The sequence below is a fragment of the Neopelma chrysocephalum genome, unplaced genomic scaffold (assembly GCF_003984885.1).
Source record: "Neopelma chrysocephalum unplaced genomic scaffold, ASM398488v2 Primary Assembly neopelma1_43, whole genome shotgun sequence".
In the NCBI taxonomy this organism is placed as follows: Eukaryota; Metazoa; Chordata; class Aves; order Passeriformes; family Pipridae; genus Neopelma; species Neopelma chrysocephalum.
This window is the reverse complement of record NW_020897702.1, coordinates 3,110,782-3,126,390: the sequence shown is the minus strand read 5'-3', so window position 1 is coordinate 3,126,390 and position 15,609 is coordinate 3,110,782. Positions and strand designations below refer to the sequence as shown.

Here is a 15,609-nt window from a genome sequence, read left to right as displayed (position 1 = left end):
ATAATTTACTGAAACCAATGAAAATCTTTTGTCTGTTTTTTTTTTTCTTCCATTTGTATGGACTTTGTCAGTATATTTCTAGTTGGATTTTGTTTGTCAAAGTGGGATGGATAAGGTAAACATGAACTAGCTAAACAACATTGTCTTCTTAATTTCTTTCTGCAGTTTTAAAACCGTGAAATCATGGCTCATTCAAAGACAAGAGCCAATGATGGAAAAATCACATATCCTCCAGGAGTCAAAGAAATCTCTGATAAAATATCTAAAGAAGAGATGGTGAGAAGACTAAAGGTTAGTAAGCAAGTAATTGTTTACAGATTAAAGTTTCTTGTAAATGGTATTCAATGATCCTACTATATCTTATATCTGAAAGGTTTTTGTTTTTTTTTCCTTTGGGCTTTCCTTTTTGCTATGCTTGGAAGGAGGAACTTGTTGGCTCTTGTGCCTTTTGTCCTACCACTTTCCTGAACTGGCTTTTCCAAAGATGTTTAAATGAATTAAAAAATCACTAATAGAAATGAAATGTATTAACTTCAAATACCACTTAAACTTTATCTCACCTCCTATAGTAAGTCAGTACTTCTATTGTTTTTCCAGTATTTTCTTCAAAGAGAGTCATAATTTTGGAAATAATTTGGATGCCTCAGAAAACTTTCCTTTTATGCCTTTGTACCCTTTGGGTTGATTATAAAGCTCTTTACTCTCATTATTTTAGCCTGTATTGTGGTGAAGGTAGTCTTTGATGATACTATATATTTCTGTCTTGAATTTCTTGACCACTTTATTTGGCCTAACTCTACAGGAAGGTTGGACATATTTGGGGGGCTAATCATGTTACTACAGTTCTTTATCTACCCATGTAATCTCACAAAAAGGCAGGCCTGTATTGTGCAGAAGGAATGCCTGCAACTTGGGCTTGCAGGAGGGAACAGATGTGGGAGAGGAACCTTAAGTATTCTAACAGATGGAAGAGCTTAATTTGGAGTTTGTTTTCTTAAGAAGTAGTTTTAGGTCAGTTGGAACTACTGATAAATGAACAAAACCCAATAAAATCCCAAAACACAAGGGTTGCTTCTCCTCTCCCCCCCAGTAATCTGTCTATGCTTTGGGATTTGGGCTGATAGACTTTAGTCAGTGTACTGCATGATGTTGAATAAAAGACAACATTTATAAATTTACATTTCAGTGATTCTTAACAGAAGGTGTTCTTTGTTAGCAGTTGCATATTTTTTCAGCTTGTGGAAATGCTACACACAGTTCTTACTAATACTTTTACCCTATAGTTTAATTTCATTTTTGACCTTGAATGTCTAGTCTCTTCTTTTGGTATCTTGATTTGTCTTGCAGGAGAAGTGTACTTTGTAGGATGTCCTGTATTTCTTGTCAGCTGTTTATTCTGCCTGTGAATTCATCAATGCACAGGCAGGGGCAGGAAACTGCACAGTGTTTCTTTTATAAAGGATTGGATGAGGCAGGCTACACCACAAGTGTATAGACCTAAATATAAACACAGTTGCAGGTGCTAAAGAACAGTAGTTGATAAATAAGTGAACTGTTAGCTTCTTGATTTCTCTGACTGCCAAATTCATATAAGTATTAGGGAAGAAGCACTTTTCTGTGGATTTTGTTTTGATTTACACAAGCAGAAATGTTGCTGTTTGTTGATGACAATATATTTATATAAATACTAATTATTGGGAAATCAGGGAATGAAATGGAAAATATGCACAGTGAATTTCTATATTAGCATAACTTACCTCAGAAATTTTATGCATTTCTTATTGACACCTTCTCCAGTTTATAATAGGTTTGGAAAGGAGATAGAAACTAAATGGTTAGTCATGAACTAGTACTGGAGGCAGACAGAAGGTGATAAACACTTGGAAATGATGAATAGTGTGAGAAAAGCATTTTTTCTGCATTTTTTTTTAATACACAAGAACCAAGTCATCATCTAATGAAACATTAATTTTAGACCAGCAGTCTAATAATATACTTTTCCTTAAGTTTTATATAAGTAAATTCCAAAGCTTATTTACTGTAGAATGATGTAGTAAAAATTGAATGGGTTTAAGAAATATGGACCACATCTGGAAGATGAAGCTCCAAGAATATTAATCATGATGGTCTGGGTGTGATTTCAGGCTCAGGAATCCTATTGCTTACAGGAAGCTGGAAAGCTATGCTAGGACGACTAGTTTGTTTTCCTATGTTTTCCTTTAAACACTGTAACAGATTGCTCTGGAGAAAAGATTACTGATCTTTGTGCTGATGAGTATGGATGTTCATGTTGTCTGGAAAGAAAGACTGGAGGTTCATTTCTAGAATAGACAAAACCGTTACATGTTGCAAGAACACTTTGACACCTGAATATTTATTCATTACCTTGTTAACTGCATAAATCTAATTAGTTTTCATAGAAATGAAAACAATTCTGATTTGTAAATTAATAGTGTGTAAGGGCACCAGTGCACTTCAAATGATTCATCTTGTGTCTGGTGGGGATTTCTTGTAATGGAAGTTATATGTCTGCGTAAGCTACGTATCTTCTGTACCTTTTAGTAAAGAATTCTCATATGCTTGAAAACTTGACAGCTTCTGTGATCCTAATTATGCAGAAGTTCTTTTCTTTTTCAAGTTGGATTTGTTACTCCCTGACTAGTTATAGTAAATTTTTTTGGGGGAAGAAAAACCCCCAACCAAACAACAAACTATAGCAAAGTAAAATATTTTCAAGTGTTTTAGGATTCTGGGGCTTGGGTGCATTTTTTTTAAGAACTTCATTGAGGTAATTTTTCTTGGAAAAATATCTCTTCCTGCACTGGTGAAATAGATGGGAGTTTTGACTTTAATTTCAGGATTTTGTAATGTAATCTTTATTACCATTTAGTTAATTTTAACAAGAGTTGAACTCCTCAAAATAACTCTGCCACTGTGATTCAAGTAAGGAATTGGAAAGAAGAGTAATTACTTTGTTTTTTCAATAAATTTTTCTCCTTCAGACAGTTTTTTAAATACAAGAATTCTCACTAACTAGCAGTTCATAATTATAACTTTTCATGCTTTTATTTAGCATGTTAAATATTTGGTGCCCCAGACTCTTTTTTCTCTTCTTCCATAACTTCATCTACAGGATCCTAATAGTACAAGTGGGCATTTTAGTCCTGTTGGACAACATCCATGCTGCTGGGCTGCCTGGATTTATATATGCTTTTGCTGAAAGTGTGCACTCTGCTTCTGGACAGCACAGAGGGATAGACTTGTCCTTAGGGCAGTAATAGAAAACTTGAAATTGAAAGAGAGGAGAAGATAAAAAAATCGTAGCTCTCGATCGTAGTTTAGGGAGAAACAAATATTTTGAGTAAAGTTTTGCTGTTTTCTGAATTTTTAAGTGAATAGCTGTAACATTAAATACTGTTGTATTTTTTTAATTGTCCAACTTGCTTATATGGTTTCTCAAAAAGATCTGGGAAGTCTACAGCTCGGCTTTCAGTAGCTCTACCGAGACTGTGTGTTGTTGGGGCAGTTGATAGAGGACTTGACTGGGTCCTTCCTATACCCTGAAAAATAAGACACTGGTTACTCAGGTAAGTACTACTGCGTTGCTGATAATGCTTCTGATAGAAGTTGCACAAAACTAGAAAAGGAACTTTTAGTAAGGACCCTGTTACACAGAGTATTTCATTTTATGTACCAATATGTATCTGTCTTATTTAGATGGTTGTGAAAACTTTCATGGATATGGACCAGGACTCTGAAGAAGAAAAGGAGCTCTACCTAAATCTTGCATTACATCTGGCTTCAGATTTTTTCCTCAAACATCCCGATAAGGATGTACGTTTGCTGGTAGCATGCTGTCTTGCTGATATTTTCAGAATTTATGCCCCTGAAGCTCCATACACTTCACCGGATAAACTAAAGGTAAATTAATCTCATTTTCCACACCAGGTTTTTAAACTGAATGATTAATATACTTGATTATAACTTTTTTCCCCCTCCCTTTTTTCTGGTTAAACCTAAGCGATTCAAAGTTTTCACTTGATTTTGGGATATGATTGTTTGGTCAAGTCAATTGTTCACGAGATAAAGGGATATACAGTGCATCTTCCAATAACTTGTAGAGTTTTGGATTTCTATTGAAAATAAATATTTTATTGAACTGTCATTGGGATTTGCAGGTAGTGGTCTGTTATTTTAGAAATATTGATATATCTATACCTTTTATCACAATCTCTTGCAAGATAGCTAATGCTTCAACTGTGAAAATACCCCTAGGTTTCCAAGTAAACTACCAAGATATGAGTACTTCTATTTTTGTAGATAAAGGCTCTATTGAAAGAAAGACAAAGTACTTTTGTACAGAGGATAATGATTTCTGATGTGACTTGGAAAATTCTGCAATTACAAACATCACTGATCCCACTAGATGGAGATGGCTGATAGAGAAATACCAAGTTTGAAAAGGCAGTACAGATCTGCCCCATTTGTTTCAGAAAAAAGAAATTTTAGTTTCTTTTGTGTTTTTTTATTTTTTTTTAGTAATCTAACTTTGTTTCCAATTCTCAAAAGCAAACTGTTTCCCATGCACAGTCAGATTCTAGAGTGATGAACTGAGTTTTAGAGAAAATCTATAAAAAACTAGGTGAAAATAACACTGAAAAAACATGTCTTTTTTTTACCTCTGATTTAAGAGTGTGTGTGGGCTTTTCTGTTTGTTTGTTTGTTTGTTTGTTTGGGTTTTTGTTTGTTTGTTTTTATTTGGTCTTTGTTCATTCCACAGCAGGATAAAAAAAAGATGGTTGTGGTGGCAGGTCTATCTATTATCACTTAAGAGGAAATCACTCAATTTCTCATCTAGTGGTTGCACCAGCAGTGCTTCCTAAGTAGGGCAAACAGTTCAGTTTCAACTGTAGTACCTCTTCTGTTAACAGACGTACTGGAGACATACCTAGGGATTTTTGTTAGCTCTGTTTTCAATTCTAAATTAGTGTGTAATCAGAGGTACAACATCTACTTACCTTACTTATTGATTACACCATCTTCAACTGGAGACAAATGTTAGCTTTCTCTACTGTGCTATATTTATGTCTGGTTTTCAGGCATACTGATTTCTACTTCAGTTTTGAGTATGTTTTCATTTGCTTGTTAGGCTTAGAGTTCTTGTTTCTCTCTTTCTGAGTTGGGCTAAGTTCCTCCTTAGAGTATAAGCGTACTACAACAACTCTGAATGGACTAGGAACTTACACTGCCAGCATTGAGTTCTGTAATCTGTGCAGATTTCAGAATTCAGTTTCTTGATGCTGTTTTCTAAACACATTTTGAGAAATAAAGAAAAACCAAACAATAGGAACTTTTGCCTAGGGCTGTTGAGGTAGGTTTTTTGTAAACCTATTTCCTCTGAACACAGCTTTTGTGGTTGCAGGACAAGCTCTGGTAGAAATGTCGAAGAGTTCCCTCCACTTTATGACAGAGGTAAGAGGAAGAATGCTTCCTCTTGGGTTATATCTTGGCACTGTTTTTACCCAGTATTTAATATCATATCCATACTGCAGCTTTGAGTCTTTTTTTTTGTATGTTTAGCACCAAAGTTAAAAATGGCAAAGGGGAGTGCTGAAAAGGATAAAATTCTTGAGAGGAGAAAACTTAAACCTTAAGTTTTTGCCCTTACTTCAGACTCCTTGGATCACTTTGTAGCTTACGCATCATGCAAGTGAGATTCTGAGGAAAGGGATCAGAATTTCAGGTTTCTCTCTTTTATGTATATCATCAGTGTAAATATTACATTCCTTCTGAGCATTGAAAGAACTTTGATAACAGGGACAGGAAATGGCATGAGTAGGCTAAAAACAGAACTGGAGCAGGATTGCTCTTCTGGGATCTGGAAACTTCTAACTTTGAGTCCTCAGTCTGTGGAAAGCCTACAGCCCAAATCTAATCTTTTGGTGGGAAGATAATCTAATCACTGATATGTGTCCATTGAAAGTGACTTGAACAAAAGGACTGTGCCAGACTGCTGAAATGGAGATGTTTAAGGGTGTATATGGTAGCAGAACTTCAACACTCTGAATGCATTCTCTGGTGAGAACCATGACTGATGCTTACTGAAGCCCTTATGTGGTTAATGGCGATCAAGACAGCAATCCACAAAAACCATGAAATGTTCTCTCTAAAGTTGAAGTATAAGCACTTTTGGTTTAAGAGTCTGAATTCTAATGTAGACTTGCTTTACAGAGTCTGATGTGAAAACTTATCATTGTGAAAGTGTTGCAATTTCTTAGCTGCAGCCAAAGTTTATTTTAACCTGTCTTTTGAATTTATAAATGCATTTCAAATAGTATATTATGTATGCTTAAAAAGAGGAAAAATGTTGGATCATAATAAGTGAGATATTAAAAATTTAGTGAGTAATTCTGAGTTTCCCTTGCTTTCTTTAAAACAAAATTGGAAAAAATAGTTTAGAAATAAATGATTACTTTTTCAAATGATGCTGTTATTTGAAGTGTTCAAATGTTGGACTTATTGTACATGTATGCTATTCATTACTGTATGTAGTTTATATACAATGCAGTTCTGAGAACTTTACAAAAATCTGGAAAAAGAGTAGGGTCTGGGAATCACATTCAGTAGATAAGTATTCCATACTGAGCTGCAGGATAAAAAGTAAAGATACTTTGTTAAATGAACTGATTGAGATAAAGAACCATCCAGTGTACTAGTTTTCCAGAAGACAGCACTCATTTTGGGTGGGGACTGATAGCTTGCTATTGGTTCAGTCGCTAGTTTTTAAGGGAAGGATTCTTCAGATGAGCTTTTGCCTGTGGACTGTGAGTTCGTGAGTGGTTGGAGACCACTAGATGTGTCCTTTCAACTATGTCATTTGGTTTAATTTCAGCTAAAGAGTCTAGATCGTGTGCTCTGTAAGTGATCTGAAGTGTGAACCAAACAGTGATCCTTCTGATCATCCTTTACACTTCAAAATCAGAATCTTGATTCAAATTAAAACATTAATGTAGCTGTTACCTCTGAACTGTGTGCTTGCTGTGCTTTTTTGCCAAGAGGTGATGATGTCAGGTGTCATCTAATTCTTGTTTTTACCTAGAACCACAGTAAGTGCTCAACTTAATGATTAAGGCTGGATTTTGTAGTGTTAGAAAGCAAGAAACCCCATTCGTATCTTTTGTCTATCTCATTTGTCTTGAGGGGCTGAGATGAAATGGTCCTTTTGAAAATGTTATAGAAAAGCTTTATAGACTCTTTCTAGGATAGTTTTTTCAGGGTTAACAATAAGGCTTTCATGTGTGTATTTTGGCAACTTTATACCTTTTGGAACTTATCTGATTTACACCTAGATTCTTAGATGAAATATTATAGATACAGTTGAGGCTGTGAACAGTGTTTCTGGTGTACGTATTTTTAAATATTTTGATTTAGTATAGTAGTTGTCAATTTCCAGCTGTTAATAATCTGAATGTAAAAAAGTATTTTAAAAAGACACCTTCCTGTGTGTTTCCATTCTGTTCGTAATTGATTATTTGTTCCTTATCAACTGCTTCAATTTATTTTGTGTGAGACTTTTTCTGAAGGAGTCGTCTGGTGCTGAAAGGTGATAGAGGAAGCCGGAGGAACTTGGCTTATTAGTTTTTGCAAGAGGTGTGATCTATGTCAATATCATGATGACTGACAAATGCAGAAACAATACAGTGTGAACATATAATAATACTTTTAGGAAAGCTGTAATTGCCTACTGCTTTTTCCCCCTTCTTTTGAAACCTGTTGCTGTATGAAGTAAAAATGTAAAATTCCTTGTCCTGCTGAGTAATAAGTTCTTGACTCTGCAGCATGTCAGCTAGTAGCAACTCTGCTTGTCAAGCTGAGTGCTTTTCTTTGGAAAAGGAAAACTTCTGCTTCCTTACTAAAAGATTGCTTTTTAAACCCTTTAAAGAAACATGAAGTATTTTAAAATTACTCCTTGACATTTTCCATGGTGTTTTTGCAGATGATCTTCTTTTGGACAGTGAAATAATGTGTCCGTCATTGCTGTGTATTTTGTAGTGATAAATAATACTAGTAAGTTAAAAAAAATTATTTTAATTTTGAAAGTTTAATTGCAGTTGACTAAATAACTATCATTTCTTTCTTTTCAGGATATATTTATGTTTATAACAAGGCAACTTAAAGGTTTAGAAGATACAAAAAGCCCTCAGTTTAATCGATATTTTTATTTGCTTGAGGTGAGCTTCATAACTTATTTCGTAATAACTGTTAGATGTAATTTTTCAATATATTATTTGTATTAACTACTCCTTTTATTTTTTTTCCTTTTCCAACACAGAACATTGCTTGGGTCAAGTCTTATAACATATGCTTTGAATTAGAAGACAGCAATGAGATTTTTACACAGTTGTACAGAACGCTGTTTTCAGTAATAAAGTAAGTATTGTCACCCCCAATTACAATATATTGTTTCATGACTGAGGTCAGTTGTTTCTAAGATAGTTGCTCGGTGTGACTTTTAGCGTTAATGAGCTTAGTTTTGTAATTCAGTTTAACTAAATGTATCAATATAAATACCATAAGCTGTCAGTTTTACCTGGCATAATTAAACAAAACACACTGCAAATAATCTTTTTTCCCCCCAAGACACTTAACTTTAATTGTCATTTACTGCCTTTATTTTATTCTATTCTTGAAATTGAATGGTGTGATATGTAATTCGAAGGAATTTAGAGGATTATTGCTGTAAAAACATGAGTGGGAAAGTAGTGGACACTGAAACATACTGCTGGAGATAGTCCAGTCTGCGCCCCTTGCTCAAACCAGATTAGCTCTAGCAGATTGCCCAGAACTGTAGCCAGTTGGGTTTTGAGCATCTCCAGGGATGGAGAGTCCATGCCCCTCTCTGGGCAACTTCTAGTGCTCAATCACCCTTATATTTAAAAAGTCTCCTGTGTTTAAATGGTATGTTCTGTATTTATCTTGGTGCCCATTGGCTCTTGTTCTGTCATTGGTCACCACTGAGTTTGTGGTGTCAAAACAGTTTTGCCCTTTCTGCCTAACATCAGGTATTTAAACATAATGATGAGTTCCTCCCTAAGTCATCTCTTCTCAAGGCTAGAAAAGATGTCAACTCTCTCAGTGCCTCCTTGCATGAGAGCTGCTCCACTCCCTTAATCAACCTTATGACCGTTTCCTGGACTGCCTCCAGGATGTACGTGTCCCTCTTGTGCTGGGAAGCCCAGATCTGGGCACAGCACTCCAGCTGAGTAGAGGGGAGGGATGTGCTAATACACTATCTTTTCATGGTGGGGATGGATACAGTCCTCTTACTCTTACTATAGTAGTAAATGAGGAGAGCATGAAATTAAAGAACATTTTGAAAACTGGTATATACAGCTGAGAAACTGAAGTATTTTGACTTCTAAGAAAACTTGTGATTTGCTTATTCTGTTCCTTGTTTGAAATCACCACAGGGAGTGCTCTGAGTGGAACTTGTACTTTACATAGATAGTACACTAAAAATTCTTCTTTTTAATTTCAGCAATGGTCATAACCAAAAAGTACACATGCACATGGTTGATCTAATGAGCTCTATCATTTGTGAAGGAGATACTGTGTCGCAGGAACTTTTGGATACAGTGTTAGTTAATCTAGTGCCAGCACATAAGGTAAGATTTAATAGTGGCTTAAGTGTGGTTTTGTTGTTTTGGGTTTTTTTTTATAATCATGATTTGTTGAATGTATATATTCGGATATGTAGATCTCATTGAGAGAATAGCTGTAGCAAATGTCTTCATTGTTTAGATTTCTTTTAGCAGGCTATTTTTTAATAGCCAGAAAATTCAGTAGAATTTCATTGCTCTGACACACTTGCTGTAAGCAAAGTATCAGTGATCATAGTAATCTAAAAGGTTTAATGTCATATGAATTTAAACACAGGTTTTTTATATACTGTCATACCAGTAGAACTGGATATAAAAGTTACATATATCCTTTGGAAAGCCGTAATTCATGTAGTGCTGTATCAACAACTCAAACTAATGTGGGAGGGAAAAAGTTGTCATAACTGCTGATTTGTAATTGGCTCTGTTGCATTTCAGAAATGTTGGCTTGGCATTACTGAAAGCACACTGATATGTTTCTGATGCAGCCATAGAATTAACTATGGGCAGAAACGGTGGTATCTGAAGAGCCCAAGGGATTGCTGTCATACCTTAATGAGTAGTGTCTTCTCAAAAAAACAAAAGCGTCCAACAGATGAACTAAAGGAAGAACTTCAGAACTGTGCTTGTGTTGTGATATTTAGATGTTTAAAAAACATGGAAGTCTGACTTCCTAGTTCAGAAAACTATCTGTGTCCTACGAACCCTCTTAGGCTACAGTGTAGAAGATGACTTACAAGATGACTTATACATATGTTCTGTATGACAAAAAAAGATTCTGGAGAATTATCTAGGAAATGTGTATTTAGCTGGATTTGGACAGTTCTAACAGCTTGCTTTTTTTTTTTTTCCCTAAAGTATGTTCAGGAATGTCCTAACTACTGTAGTTTCTGAAAAGTGTAAGGTTAAGAGGATATTAACGGAGAGATCCTTTGGAACGCCTGCTAGCGTGCTTTTACCACAAGCCATCAATTTCAGGAAATAAATAGCACATAAATTATTTTTCTATTGACAATGAAAGATTAAATGCTTAGTATAGATCAGTAATTTTTTTCCCCACTGGAAGTGCTTTAGCTGTGTCCTTCAAGGGGTATAGTACTTTTTTGCTAGGTCCAGACTGAAATTTGTGTGGCTAATATTCAGATTTGTGAAGTAAAGCTTTGGAATACAAGAAACAAAAGCAAAACTACACAAAATACTTCAGTTTGTGTTTTCTCAGTTATTAACAGTCTGTTGTTTCATTGTGTCACCTGTGCTTAACTTGATTTAATTGTATTATTTCTATGATTCATGTTTAATAAGTTCATTTTGAGTTGAAGAATTTGCATCCTGTTAGATTGTCTGTAGCATTAAAACAATTCTGTTTTGTAGTTTTTAGGATTTGAAGATATTGACTGAATATTTTAATAGGTTAATATATTTGGGAGGTTGCATTTTCTTCTGCTTTTGTTTTAATCAAAGTGTCTCTTTGGATATGATGCTCATTTATAGCTTGCTTTTGAAGTGAAATAGTTACATAACTTCATACTGTATCCTGAGTACCTTTTTTCTTCTTTTTTTCATACTAATGGAAAGAAGCTTCTAGTATTTTTCTGTTTCATCTCAAAATCTTCAAATAGTGTTTATTTAAAATTTTGGTCCTCTAACTACTTTCTGTTTCTACTGATGTCATGTTGGACAAGTGTAATGAATTCAGAGTTGTGAATTTTTCCACTCGTGTCCACTGAGCACTAAACTATGAAGACCTTAGGGATAAGGTCCACCATAAAAAAGAACTATGTCTTAGCTGACCTAGCTGTTCAGCTGTACAGGCTGTGGAAAAGGGAAACTGAATGGCATATGGCAAGTGTTGGTGTAATGGTCAGTAGGGCATCCCCAGATTTCCTAGGGCCCAAAAATACTTTTGATGGAGTAGAAGGAACATAGATCTGTCAGATTGAGAGACTTTTGGAGATAAAACCATTTTGTCTCTAGAACAGAAGGTGACACAGGCAAGTGGTGTATTTTAATACAGCCAGAAGGAAGGTTGTGCATGAGAGGGAATGTGTGGTGGCCTTGTAGAAAATAGTTGTATTGGTAACATGAAACTGGGACTTGAGTAGTTTAATCTTTATAATTTATCTAAGGAGTGGTCTGTAAGTATGTATTGGGAACAGAAGGTTCAAGCAGCTCCTGGATGCTAAAGCCCAGTGGCTAAAGTTCAACATTAGACAGCTTGATGCAAAAATTACATTAATATTTTTAAGAGATGTAGTAGTTAGTTGAGCAGTTTACCAAAGGTTAATTCAATGCTGTTACGTCTTAAAACCAAGACTATTTTTTCAAAGAGGAAAAATAGATGTGGTCCTTAGTCCTGAGTAGTAAGTGTAATAAACAATGGTGCCAGCAGGATGGCTACAAAAACTCAGGCATAAGGAGCATATACTGCGCACATGATGTATTATCAAATGTCTGTCTACCTAAATTGGTAGTCACTGAAGTAGTCTTGAGTTTGTCATCCATCTCACTTGGCCAGAATAAAAGCCATACTGATGGCTTTTCATTCAGGCCAACCTGAATGAGAGCAGCTGACACTGATATCACAAAAGAGGCACGTTGGAGTGTGCACAGGCTTGCTTGAGTAGATAAGTCAATAGAATGGCAAGCTTGACTTGTCTGATGATGTGCTCAGCTCTTAGTTTTGATGCTGAATTATTTTTTTCCTTTTGTGCCTTCTCTTTTCTTCTTTTCTATAAACTCTGCTAAAATTCTTTTGATGGGGTTATGTTATCAGGGAATGAAATAAAGTGACCTAAACCCAGATAAGAGCCAGAAGCAAGGGAGAGTTAGTCAGTATGAAAAGGCAAGAAAAATTAATAGTCTTCCTTTCCCCTTTAATGGTCTTTTTATATTATAAAGCTTTTAGGAAGACCTGCAAACAATGTTGTGTTTGTGCAGTGTGTTAGAAGGCAAATTGTACTTTATTTCCTTGAGTGTTTGCCAGTGTTCCATTTTCAGCCTCAGGAGTACTACAGGGAATTCCACATTGCACATCCCACATGCTTTACATGCTTATGTCTTAGAAGAAGTGATATTGACAATTAAATTCCTAACTGCCTCTACTATAAATTTGCTTAATAATTAGTGCTATCTATCTTGGCAACACTTCAGCTGAGCTTTTCTTTGTCAGCCATCCTTAGAATCCTGTTTACCTTCCGCAGCAGAACTAGAGAATCTGTTAGAACTGTTTTGTCAGGTGCTCTTGGATACTAATTCTGCTGCTGTGCCATTGATAATAAGAAAAAACTGAAGACCTTTTTCAAATTCCAAGAAAATAATATGTTAAAATGTATATTTTTCAGGAATTTTTGCACTAGATACAGACTTTACATTTGATTTTCCTCCTCAAGTTATAAAATAAGGGCTGGATTGACACAAGCTAGTCATCTTTTTTAAAGAAAAAATAAGGGACATGCATTTGTTTTCAGTTGCCTTTTTTTTTCCTTATTTAAAGGATGAGTACAAATTATTTCACTCTCACTTGTTCTGGAGAATATTGTCTATATAAACACAAAAATGTCTGTGCCATGCTGTCAGAGAGGTTGCTGCTGCTTCTTGTGTCAAAAAGTAGAAGTTTGTCAAACATTCTAGAGAAAAGGAGGTATGAAAAATAAATTGGTGAAATTGTTAATGTCTGCCAGAAGTGTAAAAAGCTTGAAATACTAGCAATATATACATAAAAATCATGGTAAGAATTGAGATTAAGGAAAGATCTTATGGTTGACCAAGATAGCCTGTATTCAAATTTTATTGCCAGAGGGTTCCTAAGCTTTAAGAAAAAAAACTGTTCTCCTGCGTTTATTAACTTTCTTTTCTGAAAGAAAACCGGAGGTTTTCAGGGGGAAAATCTGTTTTAGATGTTAAATGTAACCTCAGTTGTCTTGCAGAAGATCTGTGTTCTGCCTTTTCGTGAGTGGTTCTTTGGTTTGTCCGTATCAATCAATACTTATTTCTGTTTTTTTCCTTCAAAATGTAGTAATTACTAATGATTACTTTAAACAGTGTTGCCAGCTGATTGCTTAGTTTCTACCCTGTTCAGAACTCTCAAAAGCTTATGCCCGCTGGGTGCCTAAATGCTTTTAGAGGCATCCTGATTAAGATTATTGTCCCCATCATGAGGGCTTTCTTAAATCATTAGAAGATCTTGAAATACATGTCAATTTCCTTTCCAAACATATAGAAAGATTAAAGAGAGAGTAGATAGAAGAGTTTATCTAAACACAGAGAAGAAATTTGTTAAATTAGGTGTTATCCTTTTAAAATGTCTCAGGAGAAGGAAGTTTTAGGTGTTTTTGTGGCTGTTGAATTAGTCAGAAGGATAAGTTTGACGTTCTGTAAAAGATCTTTGAACCTACTGGGTAATGACCTGTGTTGCTCTTGTTTCATTTCAACTAAAGCAGTGTCACTTCTTCTTGTTTCTTCTTTTATCCTGAAGCTGGAAAATGAGAAGAAAACTTAATCATGTGCTTTTAAGACTTCTTGGGTGTTGTTATTTTTGGAAGATTGGGCCTCTAGATATTTGAGGGTCATGACTGTTGGCACAATTAAATCAAGTACGTGAGGCATGAAAAAATAGGTAACTTTCCTTAGCCAGTTGTGCTCTAGACTATTTTTCCTCTTTGAAGCTTTTTTTGGATAGAATAAGGTGTAATGCGAATACCTTACTCAGCATTGCAAATATCTATTTCCAGCATTTATCTTGGGAAACATGAAGTTCTGAAGTGAACTGATGTGTGAAAGACACAAACTGAAACTGTAATTAATGTGAACCAAAACAGATCTGCCTTTTGGAATTCTACTGTGCTAGGTCTGCTGTTTAGACTTGTTTTATATGTAAATTGGATCTTTCTCATGATCCAGAGTTCCCTCTTACCCAGGTGAAGGTAGTTTTCTTTGTTTTGATGAAGGTGAACTGTGAAGTCAAGAAGGATCAGAACAAGAATTGAAAGTGGTGTACATTTCTTGTTGTAGATATTTGTGCCTTTTATTTCCTTAGGAGTTACTGCTCTAGCTGAATAACATAAAACAAATGCTATGGGTGGAAATGCCTTTTTTTCCTTTTCTTTTTTTTTTCCTCATAACCATAAAGAGAAATCCAGCATGCAGAGCCTTCTCTTTTCTGGGACACGGAACAGCTGTACAATTTTGTAAAAAGACTGTCAATTACCCTTGTATCTTGATTAGAATAAGGGAAGAGGAATTACAAGGATGCTGGTATTTTATGTAAGCGTTTGAGTATCCTTGGGATAGTCAAGAATTGGGATTTTTAGTCACTTTCTGTAGTGGCTCTGAGTAAAACAGATACTTCAGGCATGAATCTTTGTAGTCTTTTGACTTCAATCATCTGACTTAATTCTATCAGTAGGCAAGTCAAAGACTTTTTTTATCTTATATTATCAGAAAATGTTAATCTGTTCTCACTGCTGTTTAGAAGCCTATGGTTCTATAGCGTTTTTTAAATTTCAGGCAGTATTCTCCATCTCTTTGCAAATCTTTTTTTTTTTTCATTTGGACAGCTATAAAGAACCAAACATACACAGGTAAAGAAAGACCCTGAGTGTTGCAGAGCATCTTGTGTTTGCTTTTAATTATGCTAAAATGAAGTTTTCTTGCTTTTATGGATGAGACATATTTAAAAAAAAACAACCAAAACCTACCCTTTTTTACTGTTGCCTTGTAAATTGAATATGCTGGGTTTTTTTAAATTGCAAAGCCGAATAAAAATTGTGGGAACTATATTTTTATTGAGACTTTTAGCTATTAAAATACTATATATTCTTGTATATTGGAGACTTTTCCTTCTTCTGTGTGTTAATCAACTCTGCGGTGGGTGCTGCAAGGGCTGAGTTGTATTTTCTTCTGAAAATTTTTGGAAAATAATTGTTATATAGAAATTGGAGAAAGGATGTAG

At 35.1% G+C, this 15,609-nt stretch overlaps 1 protein-coding gene across 6 annotated transcripts in view; it reads left to right on the top strand.

Annotated features, from left to right (window-relative positions):
- Positions 1-15,609, top strand: part of PDS5B (PDS5 cohesin associated factor B) — a 102,230-nt gene that overhangs the window by 22,034 nt on the left and 64,587 nt on the right. For 5 of the 6 annotated variants that reach the window (XM_027677757.1, XM_027677755.1, XM_027677756.1 and 2 more), the window contains exons 2-6: positions 166-291; positions 3,718-3,921; positions 8,145-8,231; positions 8,333-8,430; positions 9,539-9,665. In XM_027677757.1, the coding sequence (XP_027533558.1) occupies positions 184-291; positions 3,718-3,921; positions 8,145-8,231; positions 8,333-8,430; positions 9,539-9,665 (624 nt within the window). In that variant the 5' untranslated portion in view covers positions 166-183. Of the gene's footprint in view, positions 1-165; positions 292-3,717; positions 3,922-5,422; positions 5,473-8,144; positions 8,232-8,332; positions 8,431-9,538; positions 9,666-15,609 lie in introns of those variants that run through there. The other variant, XM_027677760.1, reaches the window with a different exon arrangement.